General features: G+C 46.6%; 2 protein-coding genes across 2 annotated transcripts in view; one reads left to right on the top strand and one right to left on the bottom strand.

Moving 5' to 3' along the window:
• sgsm3 (small G protein signaling modulator 3) overlaps positions 1-17,546 on the bottom strand; it is a 27,102-nt gene extending 9,556 nt beyond the window's left edge. Inside the window, exons 1-9 of the mRNA XM_084437914.1 lie at positions 17,422-17,546; positions 6,306-6,397; positions 3,757-3,842; positions 2,756-2,819; positions 2,233-2,444; positions 1,489-1,596; positions 926-1,069; positions 621-816; positions 266-411 (exon numbers count right to left, since the gene is read on the bottom strand). Coding sequence (XP_084294040.1) covers positions 266-411; positions 621-816; positions 926-1,069; positions 1,489-1,596; positions 2,233-2,444; positions 2,756-2,819; positions 3,757-3,842; positions 6,306-6,312 — 963 coding nt within the window. The 5' untranslated portion in view covers positions 6,313-6,397; positions 17,422-17,546. The remainder of the gene's footprint in view (positions 1-265; positions 412-620; positions 817-925; positions 1,070-1,488; positions 1,597-2,232; positions 2,445-2,755; positions 2,820-3,756; positions 3,843-6,305; positions 6,398-17,421) is intronic.
• Positions 17,547-20,475: 2,929 nt separating this feature from the next.
• Positions 20,476-23,006, top strand: LOC311309680 (uncharacterized protein; the record flags this gene model as incomplete). The annotated part of the gene is made up of 3 exons (XM_084439008.1): positions 20,476-20,484; positions 22,042-22,532; positions 22,652-23,006. The coding sequence occupies 3 exons, from the start codon at positions 20,476-20,478 to the stop codon at positions 23,004-23,006; spliced, it is 855 nt and encodes a 284-aa protein (XP_084295134.1).
• Between the last annotated feature and the right edge of the window lie 570 nt (positions 23,007-23,576).

Genomic DNA, 23,576 nt, shown 5'->3' on the forward strand with positions numbered 1-23,576 from the left:
TGGAGAGGAGAAGAAGGCAGAGAGGTTTCAACTGAATCTTAACGGCTGAGAGCACTTTTTGTTTTGTTTTTTGCAAAAATGCCCATTGAAAAGAAGTGGAGGCACATGCACCTCCACAAACAGAGGGGTGGAGAGGGAGGAGAGGTTCAGACAGAGGAGGATGAAAGAACAGAGGGACGGAGAGGTGAGGAGACGTGGACACTGAAGAGGACAGAGGGACGGACGGGTGAGGACCCAGAGGAGGACGGAAGACCAGAGCGCCCACCTTGATCTTCAGCATGCCCAGCGTGACCTGGAAGAGCACCAGTGAGCCCTGGTAGAACAGCAGGTCCCAGATCCTCAGCAGCACGCGGATGTCCACCACGCTGGCGAACGACGTCAGGAACCAGTGGAGCGTGATCAGAGACAGCTCTGAGGGATGGAGGGGAGGATCAAAAGGCAGAGAGAGAGAGAGAGAGAGAGAGAGAGAGAGACACAGAGAGAGATTGCAATTTTTTTAAAAACCCTAACCTGACATAATTAGATCCTCACCCCTCCTACATTCTCATCACCCCTCCAGCAGGTGGTACAGGTGCCGGACGAATCCCTCCCTCCCCTAATGCCCCCACCCCTCCCCTCACCGATGTCGTGCTCCTGCAGGAGGCGGTCGAGTCGGGGAAGGTACTGCACCAGCAGGTGGCGCAGGACCCTCTGGTCCGTCTGCACGCCCAGCAGCGTGGCGGAGAAGTAGGAGGGCGGGAGGAGGTCCTCCACCAGGGAGCACATCATCCACAGGACGTCCTCCTCCTCCAGGAACAGCAGCATGCACGACACCACCTGCCGCAACACACACACAATAAGGCTGTGTGTGTGTGTGTGTGCGCGCATCTGTGTGTCTGTGTGCGCGAGCGTGTTTGTGTGTGTGTGTGTGTGTGTGCGCGCTCACCATGCCGGTGCCCTGGCAGTATCCTATGTCTGGGTAGAGCCATGCCAGGCCGCGCAGTACCCGCCTGAGCCTGGGCACGCCCACACTGGTCAGACTACAAAAACAGGCGTTGGAGGGCATGGTCCTCAACAGGTCCTTCTCTATCTGAGAGGAGAGAGAGAGAGAGGGGAGGAGAGAAAAGGGGAGGGTGTAGAGAGAAAGGTAGAGGGTGAGAGAGGTAGAGAGAGGGAAAGAGGTAGAGAGAGAGAATGAAGGAGAGAGAGGTAGAGGGGGGTAGAGAGAGAGGTAGGGAGAGAGAAAGAGATAGGTAGAGAGAGGGGTAGAGAGAGAAAGACAGGTAGAAAGAGAGAGAGAGAGAGAAAGAGAGAGTGAGGGAGAGAGAGAGGTAAATTAATCCATTAGTGTTGGTACCTCATCACAAAGATCTAGTTCCTCCAGATTAATTCTGTCTTAGAAAGATTTGACCCCGTCACCCTCCAATGGACCCTGCTGTCCTCTCCTTCCCTCCGTCAGCCTGTCTCTCCGTCGCCCCCTGCAGGTCAGGAGCCCGGGCGTGAGCCTACCTGTTTGGCCGCGGTGGTCTCCTCGTTGGAGCTGTTCTTGATGATCTCCCTGTAAGAGATCTCAGACGTCCTCTTCTTCTGCAAGGCCCCCGAGAGACGCATCCACAACTGAGGAGAGATCAGAGAGAGACGTATCCACAACTGAGGAGAGATGAGAGAGACACTTCCACAACTGGAGAGATGAGAGACCCATCCACAACTGAGGAGAGATGGGAGACGTATCCACAACTGAGGAGAGATGAGAGAGACGTATCCACAACTGAGGAGAGATGAGAGAGAGAGATGTATCCACAACTGAGGAGAGATGAGAGAGAGAGATGTATCCACAACTGAGGAGAGATGAGAGAGAGAGATGTATCCACAACTGGAGAGAGAGACACATCCACAACTGAGGAGAGATGAGAGAGAGATGTATCCACAACTGGAGAGAGAGACACATCCACAACTGAGGAGAGATGAGACATATTCACAACTGAGGATAGATGAGAGAGAGATACATATCCACAACTGAGGAGAGATGAGAGAGAGACACTTCCACAACTGGAGAGATGAGAGAGAGAGATGTATCCATAACTGAGGAGAGATGAGAGAGAGAGACGTATCCACAATTGAGGAGAGAGGAGCGAGATGCATCCACAACTGAGGAGATGAGGGGGGAGAGATAAGGCAGAGAGAAAGGAAGAAGCAACGGCTCATTGTGTGTTGCGTTGGTACCGTGACCCTGTCAGGTGGGGGTCCTCCTACCTGAGGCCTCATGCTGTGCGGGATGCCCCCCAGCACCAAGGAGCGCAGGCGCTCGGAGCGCGGCAGGCAGGGGGTGATGAGCTCCCAGGTCAGGTCGCCCACCGCGTGGTTGTGGGTGAACTCCAGGTGGGCCTGCCAGCGGAGCCGCTGCTGGGGGTCCTCGCGCTGGGGGCTGCCCTCCCCGCCCAGGGCCACGCGCTGCTCCAGGCCGTCTAGTGTGTGTGTGTGTGTGTGTGTGTGTAGGGGGGGGGGGGGGGGGAATTACTGGAAGCAGTCCACCTTCATAAAGGCCAAAACATCATCTTTTATTGATTGTAAGTAAGGATTGGAGGCCAGCCTGATCAATCAAGCCACCCAACAGCCTCCTCCATTTAATCACATGCTCACGCGCAGGCACACACACGCACATCTGCTGTTCGACATTACGCATGTCTAAGGCACAGATTCAGGTACAGATGGTACTTCCTGATGTAGTAGAGGGATATGGAGAGAGGGAGAGAGAGAGGTTTTTGTGTTTTCTTACCTTCGCTGTCCAGTCTGAAGCCAAACTCGTCATACTGCAGCTCTGCCTCCTCTGAGGGGTCCTTCTGCACACGCACACACATACGCACACACGCGGGCACACGCGCACACACGCACGCACGCACACACACGTCGTCAACAAAGGCTTGGGCGCCCTACGTATCCAAGATAGAAACAGTTCTGCTGCATTTGGTGCTGAGGCTTGAAGGTGAGATCATCAAGATGAAATGGTATTAGTTTTAGTAATAGTAATAGTAATAATAATAATAATAATAATACGTTATTTGAACAGCACCTTTCATACAAATAAATGCAGCTCAAAGTGCTTTACATTAGTGTTCAATTTGAGGAGACACAAATTAAGGAACCAAAACATCCAGGCCTATCTTTGTTTATTTGGATTCCCATTAGTTACCAAGGCTTGATGGAAATCCTCTGACATCAGACTGAAATATCTGACCTGAGATAGGCCTACTGTGCTAAAATATCTGACCTGAGATAGGCCTACTGTGCTAAAATATCTGACCTGAGATAGGCCTACTGTGCTAAAGTTTGCTTAACTCCAACGAATCAAGACATTCCAGCGGCCCGTGATTCACAAGGAAGTCATCCCAGGTCATCTCACTGAGAAGAATACTACTACTCATACCATGGATCTACATTTAGGAAAAAAATATACCCAGAGATGCTATTGTACACTATTTATGACTCAAAACAAATAGCCACAAGACACTTTACTTGCTCTCTATGATGAAGACCCTTACACCCGCCCAACAGCTCTGCCAAAACATTAGTTGCGAGGCAGCACTCCAACCTCCCATCCAACTATTCAAAAAATGATGCGAGTGGAGCCGCAGGCAGCCTACATCAGGCTCAGAGGAGCCCATCACCTGACCCTCCTCCACGATAGCTGACTGGGCCAATCGCAGGTCGAGCCTACACCTTGCCCCTCCTCCACGATAGCTAGTTGGGACAGTCGCAGGTCCTCTGATGGTCACTCACCTGGTAGTACTTGGCCAGGATGTCCTGGGGCCACATGCTGGGGGTGAGGGCCGAGAAGGGACCCCCGGGGGCCGGGGTGTAGCTACCTGGAACATGACACAAAGAAAGAGAGACAGAGAGAGACAGAATGGGGGGGTAGGATAGAAAGAGGGGAGATTAGGATCGAGGGAGAAAGCAAGTTGAGAGAGGGCTAGGTTTGAATTGGAGATGAGAGATATTTGACAGGCAGAATCTTTCATCACTTTTTAACTCATGAGAGAGAGAGAGACAGAGAGAGAGAGACAGAGAGAGAGAGAGGGAGGACATATGAAAGCAGACAGAGCACAAGGACAGATCAGGAAGAGATGGAAGAGGAGAGACTGACATGAACAGAGGCGGAGAGAGAGAGAACACATGAGAACGTAACAGGAACAGAGGCAGAGAGAGAGAGAGAGAGAGAACACATGAGAACGTAACAGGAACAGAGGCAGAGAGAGAGAGAGAGAACACATTGAGAACGTAACAGGAACAGAGGCAGAGAGAGAGAGAGAGAACACATGAGAACGTAACAGGAACAGAGGCAGAGAGAGAGAGAACACATGAGAACGTAACAGGAACAGAGGCAGAGAGAGAGAGAGAGAAAACATGAGAACGTAACAGGAACAGAGGCGGAGAGAGAGAGAGAACACATGAGAACGTAACAGGAAGAGGCGGAGAGAGAGAACACATGAGAACGTAACAGGAACAGAGGCGGAGAGAGAGAGAACACATGAGAACGTAACAGGAACAGAGGCAGAGAGAGAGTGAACACATGAGAACGTAACAGGAACAGAGGCAGAGAGAGAGAACACATGAGAACGTAACAGGAACAGAGGCGGAGAGAGAGAGAACACATGAGAACGTAACAGGAACAGAGGCAGAGAGAGAGAGAGACAACACGAGAACATAACAGGAACAGAAGCAGAGAGAGAGAGAACACATGAGAACGTAACAGGAACAGAGGCAGAGAGAGAGAGAGAGAACACATGAGAACGTAACAGGAAGAGGCAGAGAGAGAGAGAACACATTGAGAACGTAACAGGAACAGAGGCAGAGAGAGAGAGAGAGAACACATGAGAACGTAACAGGAACAGAGGCAGAGAGAAAGAGAGAGAACACATGAGAACGTAACAGGAACAGAGGCAGAGAGAGAGAGAGAACACATGAGAACGCAACAGGAACAGAGGCAGAGAGAGAGAGAGAAAACATGAGAACGTAACAGGAACAGAGGCAGAGAGAGAGAGAACACATGAGAACATAACAGGAAGAGGCAGAGAGAGAGAGAACACATGAGAACGTAACAGAAACAGAGGCGGAGAGAGAGAGAACACATGAGAACGTAACAGGAAGAGGCAGAGAGAGAGAGAACACAAGAACGTAACAGGAACAGAAGCAGAGAGAGAGAGAGAGAGAACACATGAGAACGTAACAGGAACAGAGGCAGAGAGAGAGAGAGAGAGAGAACACATGAGAACGTAACAGGAACAGAGGCAGAGAGAGAGAGAGAACACATGAGAACGTAACAGGAACAGAGGCAGAGAGAGAACACATGAGAACGTAACAGGAACAGAGGCAGAGAGAGAGAGAGAGAACACATGAGAACATAACAGGAACAGAGGCAGAGAGAGAGAGAGAGAGAGAGAGAGAACACATGAGAACGTAACAGGAACAGAGGCAGAGAGAGAGAGAACACATGAGAACGTAACAGGAACAGAGGCGGAGCGAGAGAGAGAACACATGAGAACGTAACAGGAACAGAGGTGGAGAGAGAGAGAACACATGAGAACGTATCAGGAACAGAGGCAGAGAGAGAGAGAGAGAGAACACATGAGAACGTAACAGGAACAGAGGCAGAGCGAGAGAGAGAACACATGAGAACGTAACAGGAACAGAGGCGGAGCGAGAGAGAGAACACATGAGAACGTAACAGGAACAGAGGCGGAGCGAGAGAGAGAACACATGAGAACGTAACAGGAACAGAGGCAGAGAGAGAGAGAACACATGAGAACGTAACAGGAACAGAGGCGGAGAGAGAGAACACATGAGAACGTAACAGGAAGAGAGGCGGAGCGAGAGAGAGAGAACACATGAGAACGTAACAGGAACAGAGGCAGAGAGAGAGAGAACACATGAGAACATAACAGGAAGAGGCAGAGAGAGAGAGAACACATGAGAACGTAACAGAAACAGAGGCGGAGAGAGAGAGAACACATGAGAACGTAACAGGAAGAGGCAGAGAGAGAGAGAACACATGAGAACGTAACAGGAACAGAGGCGGAGCGAGAGAGAGCACACATGAGAACGTAACAGGAACAGAGGCGGAGCGAGAGAGAGAGAACACATGAGAACGTAACAGGAACAGAGGCAGAGAGAGAGAGAACACATGAGAACGTAACAGGAACAGAGGCGGAGCGAGAGAGAGAACACATGGGAACGTAACAGGAAGAGGCGGAGCAAGAGAGAGAACGCATGAGAACGTAACAGGAACAGAAAGACAGGAGGAGGGAAAAAGCAGGCCCTTGGTTCCTGACCTGACATGCTGGCAGAGTGCAGGCTGAACGAGTGTGTGTGTGTTTCTGCGGCAAGCCACTCTGTCAATGGAGGTCAACAGACAGCTCTGACTCTAGAGGAGGGGGGGGACACAAACAAGCACAAGAGAGCTGTGTTTAGTCGGTTGCAATCACAGTCTAAGACGCAGTCTGGGGGAAAAAAACCATTACAGTCGTACAATAATAAATCCTCATATCCTCATATCCAAATCCTAATAAATGTTGAATTTCCGTTTTCCTCAGACTTGTGTGCCGGTAGTAGTTACATGTGCGAGCTGGCTAACACGTTTTCAACTAAGACCGGTCACTCTTCTTCCCAACAACAGTCGTGGAATAGACAAAAATAATAATATCCGCCGTACTAACCCTACCCCACCTACAGGATATTCAGCTCAACTAACCCCACCCCACCTACAGGATATTCAGCCGTACTAACCCTACCCCACCTAGAGGATATTCAGCTCAACAAACCCTACCCCACCTACAGGATATTCAGCTCAACTAACCCCACCTACAGGATATTCAGCTCAACTAACCCCACCTACAGGATATTCAGCTCAACTAACCCCACCTACAGGATATTCAGCTCAACTAACCCCACCTACAGGATATTCAGCTCAACTAACCCCACCTACAGGATATTCAGCTCAACTAACCCCACCTACAGGATATTCAGCTCAACTAACCCCACCTACAGGATATTCAGCTCAACTAACCCCACCTACAGGATATTCAGCTCAACTAACCCCACCTACAGGATATTCAGCTCAACTAACCCAACCTACAGGATATTAAGCTCAACTAACCCCATCCCACCTACAGGATATTTCCTGCACCCCTGCAGCTAAACTCACAGAGGACAGAGGAACAGGAGAGGGAGGAGAGCAGTGAGAAACAGAGTGATACATGTTAGTAGGGCTACACGATTATGACAAAAGAAAATAATTGCGATTATTTGCTTCAAAATGGTAATTGCGATTAATAATTGCGATTAATATTTCAAAGTAATAGCTTTAGCTCTGCACAGTTTGCATATGAGCTGCTGGGCTTGAGCGACATCATCTTTTTCTTAACCACTCAGCGGGAACGCATGTGATTGGTCAGACAGCATAAGCGCCTGTGATTCGTCCGTGTAGTCCTAGCACACTCAATTCAAAGCAAAATTATTAATCACATTAATTGTGGCCTGTTGCGATTAGTTAATCGCGGAGGTCATAATCGCGATTTCGATTAATTCACTATTAATTGTACAGCCCTACATGTTAGTATAACAGACAGGCTAGTACTTAGTACAGGTTAGTATAACAGACAGGCTAGTACTTAGTACAGGTTAGTTTAACAGACAGGCTAGTAGTTAGTACAGGTTAGACCCAACGGGACCGAAGGTCGTTCGTATCTCTGAAATGTCCGGATGACTGAAACATATGTTAAAATGCACCAAATTCAATAAGTGGTATACTTGTTTCATATAGAGTCATAATAGACCGATAAATACCCTTAATTACTTGTGAAAATGCATCAGAATTGCAATCAAATAGCCAACTAAACTCACACAGCCTAGCCTATAATAGGCCTACAGTAGCCTAGAATAAAATAAACTAATTTCCACTTGAGTGCATGCTTTGATCAAATACAGTACTTTATTCTCATGAGGCCTACGCTGCATCGATAGGCTACTGTATTCGCAGAACAAAATGGTATTGCCTAAAAACAATCCAACATTAGAACAATTAGAGCAAATGATAATAAATAAATAAATGAAATGACGGACAAGTTGTCGTGTCTAAGGCTATTGCAGCCTAAACAACTGATGTAGGCCAACGTGGCCTAGGCTGTAGGCTATTATTTAACAAATAGGTAGGCCTAGTAGGCTAATCTACATGCTTACAACACGTCTGTGTTCCTGAAGTCCATTAACTGGGAACGAAAAATGACTCGATACTCCTCTGCTTCAGGTTGCTGACGCGCTTCCTGGCTACCAAGGAATGCAGCTCTCGCGCAGCAGACTCGTTTGCGTTTTGCGCTCGATATTAAAGTAACAAAGAAATTAAACGTGACAGTAGGCTACAGCCTACAGGCAACATGTAGGTCTACATACAGTTATGTTTTTATTCACAGTAGGATACAGTACGTGTTTATTATGACAGATTTAAATGCAAGTAGGCCTGCAGTACTGTAATGAAAATCCCACCAGTAACCAGATAGCAGGCTCAAAAAAAAAAGAACGTTTTTTAAGCCTGTCCGGTAGACCGGGAGGTTCGGATCTCTGAAGTTCGGATGAGTGGGGTCCTACTGTATAGTAGGTAGGTAGAGTGTAACACTGTAACCAGAATGTATGATAGAGAACGTGCAGGAGAAAGGGCAGAGAGCTAGAAAGAAGAGAGGGGGAAGGACGAGGAGAAAGTTGTCTGCAGTGAGAGAGAGGAAGAAGGGAGAAGGTGGGGGGGGGGCTCTGGAGCACCAACTGTTCTCATGCAATAATCATGGCAACGTGACCAAGGCTGTCTGCTTTACATACAGTCAATATTGCCTCACTCTGCGCTCCTCACCGCCAGCACACACAGGCGAACTGTTGACTTCATCCCTACACCTCCCCCATACTCTGACACACACAAACACACAACCTACCAGTCTCGTCCCTACACCTCCCCCGTACTCTGACACACACAAACACACAATAGGGCTGTAACGATTATTACATAATCGTCAAACCACGATTATTTTTTCTGACCGCGATTGTTTTTTTTAACCGCGGTTATGAAAAAAATGTTTAAAAAAAAATAATATTTATATATATTTTTTTTTAAAAACATTTTTAAATAAAATAAAAATCTGTTGCAGAGTTAATATGGTAGCAGCCCTAGTTCAATGGGATTCTTCAGCTTGTTGGCACTTGTCCTATACGTTCATAGCAACTAATGACAAGAGACACTGTATTAAAGAAGTAAAGAAGCACTGATGCATTGTCCACTTCATGTGCTATTTGTATACTCAAATTAATTTCATCTTAGTTTTTCAATGATTTTTATTTTTATTGAGGATATGTTCTATGTAAATGTTGTTAACATTCATGATATTAAAGAGGCGTGGTTTTAAACCACAGGTTTACTTCATAGGCTTAGTACTTGTGTTATTAGGCCTACATTATCTGGTAAAAATTAGTCAGAACTCGGAACTCACCCACCCTCACTCACTCACCATCTCTCTCTCTCTCTCTCTCTCTCTCTCTCACAAACACACACACACTCACTCAAATCCCGCTGACATGAGCATTAGTGCCAGGACCGGCCCGTGGCATAGGTGAAGTAGGCGGCCGCCTAGGGTGCCAGATCGGCAAGGGGCCCTAGTGGTGTGATGTGAGCCCCCCCCCCGGTCAACAACTCTGACAATTATTGTAATAATCGCAATTATTTTTCTGACAATTAATCGTTAAGCAAAATTCATAATCGTTACAGCCCTAACACACAACGCTACCAGTCTCGTCCCTACACCTTCCCTGTACTCTCTGACACACAAACACACAACGCTACCAGTCTCATCCCTACTCTTCCACCGAGTATCCACCTCCAGAAATAGTTCCAGAATCAGTACAATGATTATTCCAATAGTTGTGAGAAGCAGAAATGCACAAGGCCTAAAGTATTCTAGCCCGGACTACTTTTGAGTCCTTGGCAACAGAGCAGGTTATCAGTTGATCTCCTACGTTTGAAGTCACCTCATGTTAGTATGTTACCTTCACTGAATTTATACCGGGGAAACCGGTAGGCTAAGGAGTTTTTTCATTTTCTTTTACCTGTCCATTTCCTGGTTGAGTCACTTTACACAACATCCCACAATACATACAGGCCATTTCCATGGTACAGGCCATTTCCTTGTCCTCAAGTGTCTTCCTCCACTTGCATAAGGAAGAGATGAGCGGTATTGTGTGTGCATTTGCATGCCGACACATGACATGTGAATGGAAGATGCACAGGTGTTAGCTGAACAGAGGGGTATTCCAGAAAGCGGGGATGAAGGCTAAGCCAAGTCTCCTCCTCTCTCAGGGCTAGCCTGTGAAGGTAGTGAAGAATATAGGTAAAAGTCTTAAAGTCAATGTGCTGATTTTGTGTTTTCTTTGCTCATGTAACACGGTCTAAATGTGCAGTGGTAGGGATGAAAGGAGACAGTTGTGCTGTGCTGGGGCCGGGGGTCAGGAGGCCACGCTGGGACGTCACAAGGAGGGGGGGGGGGCATCCTCCCTGGGGTGTCCGATGCTTTTCATAGAATGTCATAAAAGTACCACTGGCTAAACAATCAGTGGGATTGAGACTTCAGATGGTGGATGACAGGTCATGCACCTTGTGACAGTAGGACTCTCTGTGCCTTATTAAATTAGTTAACACACACACACGTACACACAGACATACAACAGTCCACTTCCGGCTTTAGGCCTGGGCCCAGTACCCCTACCCCTCACCCGGGTCCGTATCCTCTTCCTACCCCAACCCTACCCCTGACCCCTGCCTCTACCTGGACCCAGGCACACTCACACACACACTGACATACACCAGTCCTGGGCTCAGATCCCCTTCCCCTCACCCTAACCCGGGTCCGTATCCTTTTCCTACCCCCCACCCTACCCCAACCCCTGCCTCTATCGGGGCCCAGGCACGCACACACACACACACACACATTAGTGTTTGCCACACCTCTTCCATGATGCTCTTAGCCTTTCTTGCTCTGAAAATGTAGTTTGACGTAATGTATTGCTCTATATATGGCTCCGTGTGCTACTAACCCTGTTCTGCCTCCCCTCTCCCTAGTGCCTCTCTCTCTCCCTCCTATCTTCTAACCAGGTCCAGTGGATGCCCCGCTGTCGCCAATGGACCACCCTGAGTCCGATGGATGCCCCTGTATCTGCTGCAGATGTCGTAGCAAATTAGTTAACACACACACACACACACACAGACATACAACAGTCCACTTCCGGCCTTAGGCCTGGGTCCAGTACCCCCTTCCCCTCACCCTACCCCGGGTCCGTATCCTCTTCCTACCCCAACCCTACCCTGACCCCTGCCTCTACCTGGACCCAGGCACACTCACACACACACTGACATACACCAGTCCTGGGCTCAGATCCCCTTCCCCTCACCCTAACCCGGGTCCGTATCCTTTTCCTACTCCCCACCCTACCCAAACCCCTGCCTCTATCTGGGCCCAGGCACATTTATGCACACACAGACATACACCAATGTTTTGCCATGTCTCTCCTATGATGTTATTAGCCTCTCTTACTCTGAAAATGTAATTTAATGTTATTTATTGCTCTATAAATGTTCTTAGCCGGTAGACAAACATACTCCAGGAGCTTGCTCGATCGCCTCGTTGAGAGGGGTCAGGGAAGAATTTTTACAGCTCACTTATCTGGCCCTCGGGTGATTACTGTTTTTTTGCTTCCCTCTGGAATATGTAGGGGTGGGATGTCTGCCCACCTCCCTTGTTCTCTGTAAAGCGCATTGTGTTGCCTCTGGGTATGAAATGCGCTATATAAATAAAGCTTTGATTGATTGATTGATTGTGCCTGTGGCTGCCCAGCCCTGATTAGATCCAACGGGGGAGTACGGAAGAAGATTGAGGCCTCGTTTTCTGCCCACAGCTCCAGCCAGCCGAGAGACAGGGACTGTACATGTGAGTCTAAGTTCTGTCCAATAAATCATTGTTTGCCGATTCCAATCCTGTGTTGGGGTGATTTTATCAACACCATCACAACAAACAAGGCTATTGACATCGTGGTCCATATTAGATTTGCTGCAACTTTAATTAAGGCTTATACAAAAATTACACAACTCAGAGCAACAGAAGAAGAAGAACGCCAAAAGCCAACAATTGTCTTGATTCATCCATTGAATACAATTTCTCTGCTGAACAGTTGTGTCCCTTCTGCTGTTGGGGGATGGAAACAATCAGTCTTTCCTCAAAAACGTTGTCAGAGTGGTTAACGTTGAGTTGTTTACGGACCCTCTGGCCCAGTCCACTAATTGCGCTTACATAAAAGCCCTTCTCGGGCCCTGGCAACAGTGTCCATGGAAACGACTCTTATGGATGTAAGCATCAGTGACGTAAGAGGGGAGGACAATAAAGCAACACACACCCCCAGTGAACACACACACACACGAGGGTGTCATGATTTCGATTCAAAATCGAACATTGATAGAAATGGGCATTTTTTGATCATCAAACTGAAATCAATCATCGAAATCAAAAGCCGGATTGCGATTTTCCCAGTTTTTTTTATTTTTATAGTCCTTGTTGGCCAACGTTAGCTGTGTTTTAGATAAGCTGTAGTATGGTATAATTCAAAAGGTTTAGTACTAACTAAACATTAGCTAGCCTAGCCAATGAGTCGGCTACAAGGCTAGCGATGGCATGTGAAGCTGACGTCCTTGGAGTCTGTCCGTGGAGTAGGGACTTTTTTCTTCATAAAATCAAATTGAATCATGACGTTAAGATCGACAATTGAATAAAATTGTGTATTTGAGAATCGTAACACCCTTAACACACACACACACTCAGGCATATCAGCTATTATGTGTGTGCACATTATGGATGCATGAATTCTGACAACACACTTCTTCAATGTCACGGTGATGACTTCCTGGGAACCACACACACACCACACACACACACACACAACACACACAACACCTCTCAAACAAATGCTGTGGCAGTGACAACCGCAGCAACCCTCTCTCTCCAAACCAGAAATAAGCAGCGGCTGGAGCCAGTCTTTGCTGGAGAACACACAACAAGGCAGAGGGGAGTGTAAAGCTTCATTTATACTCAAGTCGAAATGTCGTACGACAATTGTCTGTCGACAGAAAAAAAGTGTTGACCGACATTTAGCATTTATACTTCAGTGAAGTGTTTGATCACCTCCATGGTAACTTGCAGGTGCGTGGCTGATTGATCCATGGCAACGAACATGCCTTCTATCTAGCTATCCAATCACAGCTGTGCGACAAAATTGACGGCGCCTGCGACATTTGAAAGTCTGGTAGGTGCAAGACACCCTTGCCCGACACAAAGGTGTCAACAGTGATGTCATTTCTGTCTACCGACACTTTCAAAAGCGTTGTACGATGAAGTATAAATTAGCCTTTAGCCAGCTAGCAGCCTGGCTCCAGTAGCTCCAGTCAACAAAACACAGCATTTACCACAACAGTGGCCCTAGCCAGCAAAACAGGCAGGCGTTTTGTTGTAGGCTCAATGGTCAACACCAAACTCAGAGAGGCCTCTGTGCTAGTCTCTCTCCAGACTCAAATATTACGTTGAATCTCTGCGCTCTGCATATTACATAATAGAGTCTGTGCCACTTTGCCACCCAAGCTGGTATCCTAAGGGTGTATCGGCAGTTTAAAATTGAAAGTGTGACAGGTCGTAGCAGAAAATGAGACGGTATCCCAGGTTAGAGGGGCGGGGCATATCTATAGGTGGGAACGCCTGATCACGAAAGTCGTTACTGATTGGTGTCGCAGGGATTCCTGCGAAACCAATGATTGGCCAGGATTTGAGCACCAAATTTGTTGGGCCCCAGACCCATAGAGAGATCTACAGCATGCTGTAGCGTAGCTTACGTAGTGTATACGAAAGAACTCTGGGTCTGGCGTTGAGACCACCTCTGGGATAACGCTGCGTTCGTTTATGGTCGGCAGTGACAAGTGGCAAATGGCAAATTGAGAGCGGAGCCAGCTAGTTACCTAAATGGTAAATGGACTGCACTTATGTTATGCTTTTATCCAAAGCTCTTTACAATGAATGGTTGTTTCTCTAGGTTTCTCAGCTGTGTTTGTGTGTGTGTGTGTGTTCGTTTGACGTGTGTGTGTGTGTGAAATGAGTCCAGCCCCTCTCAGGATAATGCTGAGAACAGTTGTGTTGATGTTTTCTCTAGATTTCTCTGCTGTGTGTGTATGCCGTGCGTTTCTCTAGATTTCCCTGGTGTGGGTGTGTGTGTATGGCATGTACTTCTCTAGGTTTCCTTGCTGTGTGTGTAGGTGTGCGTGTCCCTCTAGGTTTCCCTGCTGTGTGTGTTAGTTTGCAATTCTTGCACTCGCCTTCAGCAATAGATTATACTCTTAGTCACTTGTTTTAGAAAGAAGATGCATGTGTGAGTCCTGGCAAATGGTAGTACATTGGCTTTTCTTATGTTAAATGCAATTATTGTGAGTCGATTTAGATAAAAGCAGCAGCGTAGGCCTGGACTACACGTACACGATTTATTTCTAAACGCACATTATTTTGTACAATTGGGCCTCTCAACCAAAGCGTCAAGCGTTAAGGGTCAAGCCACGCATTGAAGCAAAACGTTTTTCAAAACCAACAATGGCGGAAATATACTGTGTTGTCTATTTGTGTTTAGCACTTTTGGCATATTATTCATCGCCATTATTTTTCTGTCTATTTTGTACTTTTTTCTGTCTGTTTCAAAGAGTGCTCTGTTCACGTCTTGAGTCACTGCCGCCGTTTGAGTACAACTGGCTGCGCATGCTCATAATGTTCTTCTACGGTATTTGACATTTTGCTTATTGCTACCTACTGGCCTGGCATGGCATTGCAGGCTTTAGGGGCGATCGTGTTCGGTTTTGGCTGTTCGTATGGTCAGAGATATGTTTGTGGTGTGGGCAGAGTTATTTTTTTTAAACAAGGACGAAAAAATCCACTTAAAAAAATATCCATGTACAGGCCGTAATGTTTGTGTGTGTGTGCGGGTTTTGTATGTGGACCTAAATAAATTGTTAAAATGTGTGTGGGTCTTGTTGTGTGTGTGTGTCCTGCCCTTTCTCCTTCATCAATCTCACTCAGCGGACTTCACTCAGCAGGCCTTCAGAGGCAGACATGGCAAGTGGTGAGTCACACCTCAATTCCACTGAGTCCAGTTGCATTGTGTTCCGGTTACCATAAGCCAGCCGGAGTTGACCGTGGCCGTTCTAGACAATGTGTTCCCACCAGATGCACTTCGGCACGTTTCAGACGCGTCCCACAACTGGTCCTCTGCGGTGCTCCGGTAGAAATAGACAGCAAGTAGAGATAGAAAGCAGGTAGAGACAGACAGCAGGTAGAGATAGACAGCAGGTAGAGATAGACAGCAGGTAGAGATAGACAGCAGGTAGAGATAGACAGCAGGTCTATTTTTGACAGATGCCGCAGCTGGGACTTATCAAATAATAGAAGAAATGTTTAGTTAGCTATCCTTCCCTACACAGGCACACACCCACACGGTCCCTAGCTGAACAATCAGACAGGCTATCCTTCCCCACACAGGCACACACCCACACGGTCACGTGCCATGGACTCATTCATCTACACGTGTGCCACTCTGCAGTTATGCCACTTTCTCAATAACATCAAAATACTACAGTTTGGGGATGACTGTGGGCTGATCCACAGCTTCCACGGGGCTTAGACTCCGAGGCTCAGGCTGCATCACACATTCAGAGAAAACCACAGACCTTCAACAGTGCATGAATTCATCCACTGACTGCTACTTGCAGTCCCCCCGAGCATAGAGATGTAATGGTATGAAAATTTCACATCACGATTTTAGTGACCAAAATTATCACGGTCATCAGTATTATTGTGGTATTGTTAAAATGGGCTGAACATGTTGAAAAATTACTGATACACACTGAAATCAGTTTTATATTGAAAACCACAAATAAAATGTGCAGCACTATGCTCTTTTTGTTTGCATAAACATTTAAATAATGTGTCTTGGAGAGTGTTGCCAACTTTGGTTGATGCTGGACAACAACGAGTTTTTCAAAGCATGGTAATGAAACATGGTTTTAGTGATAATTTTTTTGCAATATATTTAATTTGATTTTATTGTGGTTTATCATTATACCTGACCAGTTCTATTTCGTGGAGCTCCGCCCCACACGGCTAGCTCCTATTGGCTAGTGAAACCTAGCTATCTTCATTTGACTGAGAAAAAAAACATACACGCACCTGTGTCCAGCCAGGTGCACCAATCGTTACATCCCAAACCGAGCATGCTCTGATCTTGGCAAATTCTCCTTTTCCAATGTCCCTGACTCTTGGAATTTCCTGCAACGCACTTTTAAAACCGAAATTCTTCCTTCTTATGTAGAATTTAAGCCTACGATTACGAACCATTGTACCGAACCATTTTTCTTGTCTTGTGTTGAATGTGACTTATACTGCTGTAATCTGTCTGTTTTTACTAAAAGCACCACGTCACTGTAAATTAGGGAAACCTCAGTGCCTTTCGAGTGAAGATAAAGGTTTGATATGAAATGAGACTGGACTATGAGGCACCTACATCTCCAGTTAGACGCCAGTTGACTGCAACCACAGGTGTCATTAGTTAGCTAGTGGTATTTAAAGAGCAGAGCAGCCAACAGAAGGCAGCATTAGTCATCTCATCAATGGGTGTGGTGGCAGGCATGTCCCCTCCTTAAGCTTACAGAAAAGAATAGGCCACTATATACTCCATATGATAAAGTAGAGCTAGGTTGAACATATTGTAGCCTACATGGGGCCTAACATCTGACACTGCCTTTGAGACACAGACAGACTTGAATGACTGTTTGTCAACACTTTGCCTTGGACAGCCTATACGGAGATGACAAACACGACGTGACTGTCTACCTAATTAAATAGATGCTGTTGCTTTAAAACCTTGTAACCTTCTTAAACCAAAGCATGCAAGCCAGAGAAGCCAGTGTGGGTCAACAAATTAATTGCAACTGCACTGGATTCATGCTCATGTCAGTCCAACCATATGGAATATCTCGGGCTACACTGACCACCACGACAGGGGACATCGGGCCATTTAAACATTAGCTAGGATGTCAGACATTCATCCCAATCGTCAGGGACTAGTTTTGGAAGTTGTTAGCTGACGTTAGCAATATCGAACGTCAAAACGCTTGGCATAATTCATTAGCATGCACAACTGGCATTTCCTCAACCAAAACAAACTAGGTAGCACATAAAATGCAGCTAGCGTCGTTCTCGAGACCACACAGATCCCGCGAACTAATGTTAGTTAGCTGATCAGTAGCTAACGTGAGCTATCATTCAGCTGTCAATTGTTTACCTTATCATTCTGTAGTTAGCGACCGTCCTGAAGGCTGGGTTTCTTCTGACGGCTTTGCGTTTGTAATCATGAAAAGCCCTTCTGGAAAAGCACCATTTCTTCCTCGCTGTGTTGCCCGTTTTGCGTCATGCACCTGTTATAATAAATGCGTACCTCCTCTGTATCCCTACGCTCCTCATATGTTTTCCCAAAGTGGAAGTAGTTCCAGATCCCGGAACTACAAATATGTCATATCCTTCCGCCATGGATATGATTTCATGACGTGGACTTCGAGCTAAAAAAAAAAAAAAAGAAGAAAAGAAAATGCATTAATTCATCCATCCAATCTTTCGTTCATTTGTTTATTAAAATATAGTGTTTTACAGTAGAATCACCACTGATTTACTTATTTGGTAATTTTGATACTGTAGGCTTCAGTACCTGCTTCATGTTAGAAAAGCATCAATCAGCATCCATCCATGAGTTTATTGATAACGGACGATAAAATAGCCTACAGTTTAATGCTGCATATTTGTGTGGGTTTGAAGAACTGAGACATCAAATGGCAGCATCACCCAGTAATGAGATTCTCTCACAGCCAACTGCATAAGTAAAACATAAAAATGCATGCGTAAAAATAAGCATAGTAGCCTAAATAATTAAAGTAAAACACAAAAAATAGTATAACAAGTATTTACCTAGGAAGAATAGAAAATATACTCTCAGGTATGCTCGTTGACGCAAATAGCTGCTTCAAACAGTGAATCATGTGTCTGCAACTCAACAAATCATGTAGACATGGGGTGAGTTCAGACTGAAAACCGTGTGCACCGTTTTGCTACAGTTTCCAGGTGGAGCAAACTGTGCAAAAAATGGTGTGCAACGGGCTTTGAAGTTGGTAAATTAGTAGCTACACTTAGTACTGGACTTCCCCAGGGAGGGAATTGCACTGTTACAGTAGCAGAGGACAACAAAATAACAGATTAGAATAAAAAAAAAAAATAGACACAATAGATACAATATATACAGACATCCAAACGTACAAATGCGAGTGCAAATAAGTGTATAGCAACTGTAGTTATATTCTAGCATGCCTAAATTGAAAAAATCCTTTACATACCTAGATAAGAAAACATGTGGGGTATGCATTATGAGTTTGTAAAAGTTTGTAGGAGGTAAATTATAGTGCAGCCAATCAGAGGATTGAGTAGTCTATATAGTGACTGGCTAGTACAAAGGACTTCTTGAAATGCTCTGTCGAGCACCTTGGCAGGGTCAGTCTGCTACTGTGGTTCTCCTCTGCCTGACTAGAGTGTCATGTAGAATGTGGGAGACTCTGTCCATGATGGCCAGCAGGTTTTGACTGGACCACATCAACCCCCTGGATGGTAAAAGGAGTCAGCAGAGCCTTCTTCGTCCTGACCACCACTATCTACCTGGTCTCTCCCACGTTGAGCTGCCAGTGGTTCTGTGTGCACCACTCAACAAAGTCGTCCACTAGGTGGTGGTGCAATCTCAATCTCTCTCTTCTTCTCTTCTAACTCTCTATTATTATATTGTATCAGTGTGTTTGAGCCTATCATCCCAATGGCTTAGTGTTAACTTGACTGTAGCTGTGTATGAAACCGCTCACTCACTCACTCACTCACTCACTCACTCACTCACTCACTCACTCACTCACTCACTCACTCACTCACTCACTCACTCACTCACTATTCCCTATGTATGTAGTGAATTAGAAATTGTATGTACATCCTCTGTGCACTAGAAATTGCTGTGAATTGTGTGTATTTTGTAATGGACTATATAGTGAATCAAATTAACTGTTGAGAATTTGGACACCAGAAGAAAATGTTGAACACACAATAAAGTAGTCATGCCACTATGTGTCGCCAGCTGTCCTGTGAAGTCATAACACTAGCCTCTTGCTCCCACTCCCCCTTTTGGCTCTGCATTTTGTTTTCTCTCTTCGGCCTAGCTGCTATACCTACAGGTACAGGAGTTTACTCAGTACTGTATAGAAGCCTGTCTGCTTAGTGCTTACTGTGCCTTATTATGATATATACGTATAGACTACAGGGATAGCTAACACATAATGGCCTCTGTAACTATTTACAATGATCGTAGGTTCAGTGGTTCGAATCCCGGCTCCTCCTGAAGACATGTTGAAGTGTCCTTGGGCAAGACACTGAACCCCAAATTGCTCCCAATGAGCAGACTAGCACCTTCCATGGCAGCTGCCGCCATTGTTGTGTGTAAAGGGGTGAATGAGAGGCCTTCATTGTAAAGCGATTTGGATAAAAGCACTACATAAGTGCAGTCTTTTTACCATATAAACATTTTACAGGAGCTTGCTTGATCGTCTCGTGGAGAGAGTTCAGCTCACCTATTTCGGCCCCTGGGTGAACTGCTTTTTGCTTCCCTTTGGAAAATGTACTGTAGGGTTAGGATGTCCATCCCCCCTTTGCTCTCTGTAAAGTGCATTGTGTTGACTCTGTGAAATACGCTATACAAATAAAGTTTGATTTGATTTGATATAGTTGACTATTTCGGAACAGTTTCGAACACTGGCATTCACAGCCAGTGAATGTGACTCAGTACAATATCAGCAGATTGCACATTAAGAGGCTCCGCACTGCACATGCCTGGTCAAGGGAGGGGACATAGTATTATGGAGCTATACACATCGAATGGGATAGTCTCCCTCCTTCTCTCCACCCTGTTCCTCCTTTCTCTCTCTCTCTCTCTCTCTCTCTCTCTCTCTGACTCTCACTCTCTCCACTCCTTCAGATCCCCTCTCATGATAGTATGGAGAGTACAGAGACCCCTCCCCCCTGTTAGTGTCTCTTTCTCGAAGTATTTTTGTGCGTGGCTGTAAGCCAGTGCACCATATATAGCATTTGTCTGGTTGTCACTCCCTCCCTCCTTCCCTCTTTCCCTCTGTCCTGTTGTTGACCTGCAGTTCTATGTTGCCACCACAAGAGGCAGTAGTCCCAGCACACCAAAATAAATACATTATAACACCACATACTTTCCAGATCCTCTGTAGTGTATTGGATAAGGTGCCTAACTCCCATGCAGAAGGTCAGGGGTTCAAGCCATGGAGGGGAAGATTTTTTTTGTCACTGGATGTTATAGAAGCTATGTAAAAATGTGGTTACCTGGTGGTGCTATGTCAGTTATTGAATTTATGTGCAGTAATTGAACATTTGAAATACTCTTTTCCCAGGCCTACAAGTTACCTGCTGCCTCCCTCTCCACATGGCCAGCCGGTTTCGTTGGTTGTTTGGACTTGGTTGTTTGGTAGATTGATTTCACACCCTTCAACACTCAGACCGCACATACGCCTTTATCCATACACTGCATACACACTGACGCTTATTCATATCCAATAACATGACTCTAAAGTTGTCCTTTGTATTTATTCAGTTTAGTTAATAAATATATTTTGTTATCCCTTGATGGCATCTGTGTCTCCCTTTTTGATACAACCCTGAGCCAGGCTGTAACATAACCCACAAGAGGCAGTGGTCCCAGCACACCAAAATAAAAACACTATGACCTCCCTCACTTTTAAGTTCCTTGGTAGTGTAGTGGATAAAGTGCGCCAACTGCGTCCCGATCTTCTCGGCCGATTCCAATGTTCTGGTTCCAATGTTGCCGCGCCCTCATTGGCTGTCCCAATGTTGGCCGCAGAGCGCCATTGGCTGTTCTAATGGTTCCAATGTTTGCTCGGCCAACCTGATCTCCCAGATGTAGTCGGTATGTCAATGTGTATATTTGTCTTTATCACTCTAAAGAGTATCATGAATGAATAGAGGTTTTGTTTACTCCTCTTTCTGTCATTGCAAACAGGTTATTCTGTAAGTGACATGGTAAGTGGAATCATGTGGTAGTTGTACGTTGTAGTTGTAGAAATGTCACTGCTTTACTCCTGCTCTGCATGGTAGTGTATGGTGCTCTCTCTCCATCACTGGTATAATCACTAGCTATAGCTCATATTGTCTTCTCATCTAGCCAATCATATTAACACTCTGAGAAACACTCATCTTTGTGTGGCTTCCACTATTTGCTTTGCTATTTGGCTGCAATCATTTCAATTCAACTCTTTGCACACTGCATTGTAGTAATAACCTAATGCAATTCATTACCAAATTAAAGTATTGTGTTAAAGTTAAACTCTTGTGCAATATTATGGTAGATTAACCTTTGTTTTATTAACTGTGTAGCTCCAGCTCCAGCTCCAACAACCTTGTTGTTGGCTGACAGGCCTGTTGCTCAGCCAGAGGTCATCACTGAGCCAGAGGTAATCAATCATTCTTATTGTTATTATTATCATTATTATTATTATTAATAACAATAATAATTTGTAATAACCTAATGTCTTTCACAGGTTGTTCCTCCAACCGCCACCACCCTGCCAGCTCCTCCATCCCTAGCCTTGGACAGACTGAGAATCAGGCCACAGCCTCCGCCTGTCACTCACAAAGAGGTAATCAAACACGCACGCACACACACACACACACACACACACACAAACGCACGCACACACACACACACACACACACACACACACACACACACACACACACACACACACACACACAGAGAGCTGAACCTAATGTGTTCTCTCTTTCACAGGTTCTTCTGCCTGATGGGTGGATTAAAACCCTCCCTAAAGAGCAGCACCAGTGGGTGAGCAAGGCACTCTTCAAAGACGATGCCAGTGGGAAAGCGGTCATCAAGAGCGACCTGACCCTCTGGTATCACCCCCCTCCGCTGCCCAACATCTTCCACCAACCTCCGGCTTCTCCAGATGGGTTCTTCCTCCGCCCGCTCTGCCTGTGGATGCCGTACCGCTTGTGGGCCTACAAGTTTGTGTGCACCCAGCCAGACTGCAAGAACCACGCCCTGAAGTCCTGCAGTCGGCCGTGCAAGGAGCATGCGCTCACAAGCTGTGGCCTTTATAAAGTTGTGCGCAAGGTCCTGGACATGGAAGGGTGGTACTTCCTGGCTACGGAGTACCTGGAGTGCCGCCGCTGTACCAAGAAGTACACTTCCTGGTCCCTCGACACCCTGGATCAGCTGGAGCCCGGACGCAGGAGCCTGTTTCCAGCTGTTCTTACCTACCAGTGAGTGGACACACAGCTTTTCACTTATGTACTATGCAAAATAGATTATTTAAAAAAGCCCTGCTGATTCAAGTTATCCTATAACTAATGATTGTCTTATCTGCCCATCTCTCCATCAGTCTGGCCTGTGACATAAAGGTGGTGAAGCTGATGAGGGAGAGGACTCTGGGGAACAGCACCACCAGGCTGTACAACCAGATCAGGGAGCAGTACAGCGAGCGCTGGATGGCCCAGACCATCCTCTACCTCAGCACCTGCAAGAAGTTTGCTGTCCCGGGTGCTGCGGTGAGAACCGTCCTGCCTCCGATTCCCATGATCCCTGTGCCCTCACCCCGTTGGCTGCTGACCGTCCGCGCTGCTGATTTGGTGCCCAGGATGGAGGAGATGAAGGCCCGGATCACCTCCATGTATGGGTCCATCTTGAAGATGGACTCCACAAAGAAGGTAACAATCAATGGCAGAATGAAAACATGAATTGTATCCCTGTGAAATATAGATATATTAATGTCATCCCTATGTTATACATCTGTTTGTTGTTAGGTGACCAAGAAGCTGGCGGGCAAGCTCCAGGGGAGGGCTGCCTGGGCCACCAACGTGGCCAACGAGCTGGGGCAGGTGCTCATAACGGTCCTGACAGAGGCGGAGGGAGTGGAACTGCTCCCCATGACAGCAGGCCTGCAGCAGCGCTACCAGGACTCGGGGGTCCCACCTCCCGTGCTGCTGTATGTGGACCGGGACTGCTGCTCTGCCCATGGCCCGGGCAAAGCGGCAGCCATGTTCAGCCAGTGGGACAAGCTTGCGGTCCGGCTGGACATCTGGCACTTCACCTGCCGGCTGGCTGGGGGAGTGACCATGGACTGCCATCCTCTCTACGGCTTGTTTCTGAGCCGCATGTCAGGCTGCATATTCGAGTGGTGCAGAGAGGATGTAGACCTGCTGATGGCGGCCAAGCGCGCGCTACTGGAGGCTTCCTCCCTGGGACCCATCAGCGACGCCCAGGTGGCCAACAGCATCTCCAAGAAGGAGCTGGCCAGGCACTGTCGC

This window comes from Borostomias antarcticus, assembly GCF_949987555.1.
Source record: "Borostomias antarcticus genome assembly, chromosome: 5".
In the NCBI taxonomy this organism is placed as follows: domain Eukaryota; kingdom Metazoa; phylum Chordata; class Actinopteri; order Stomiiformes; family Stomiidae; genus Borostomias; species Borostomias antarcticus.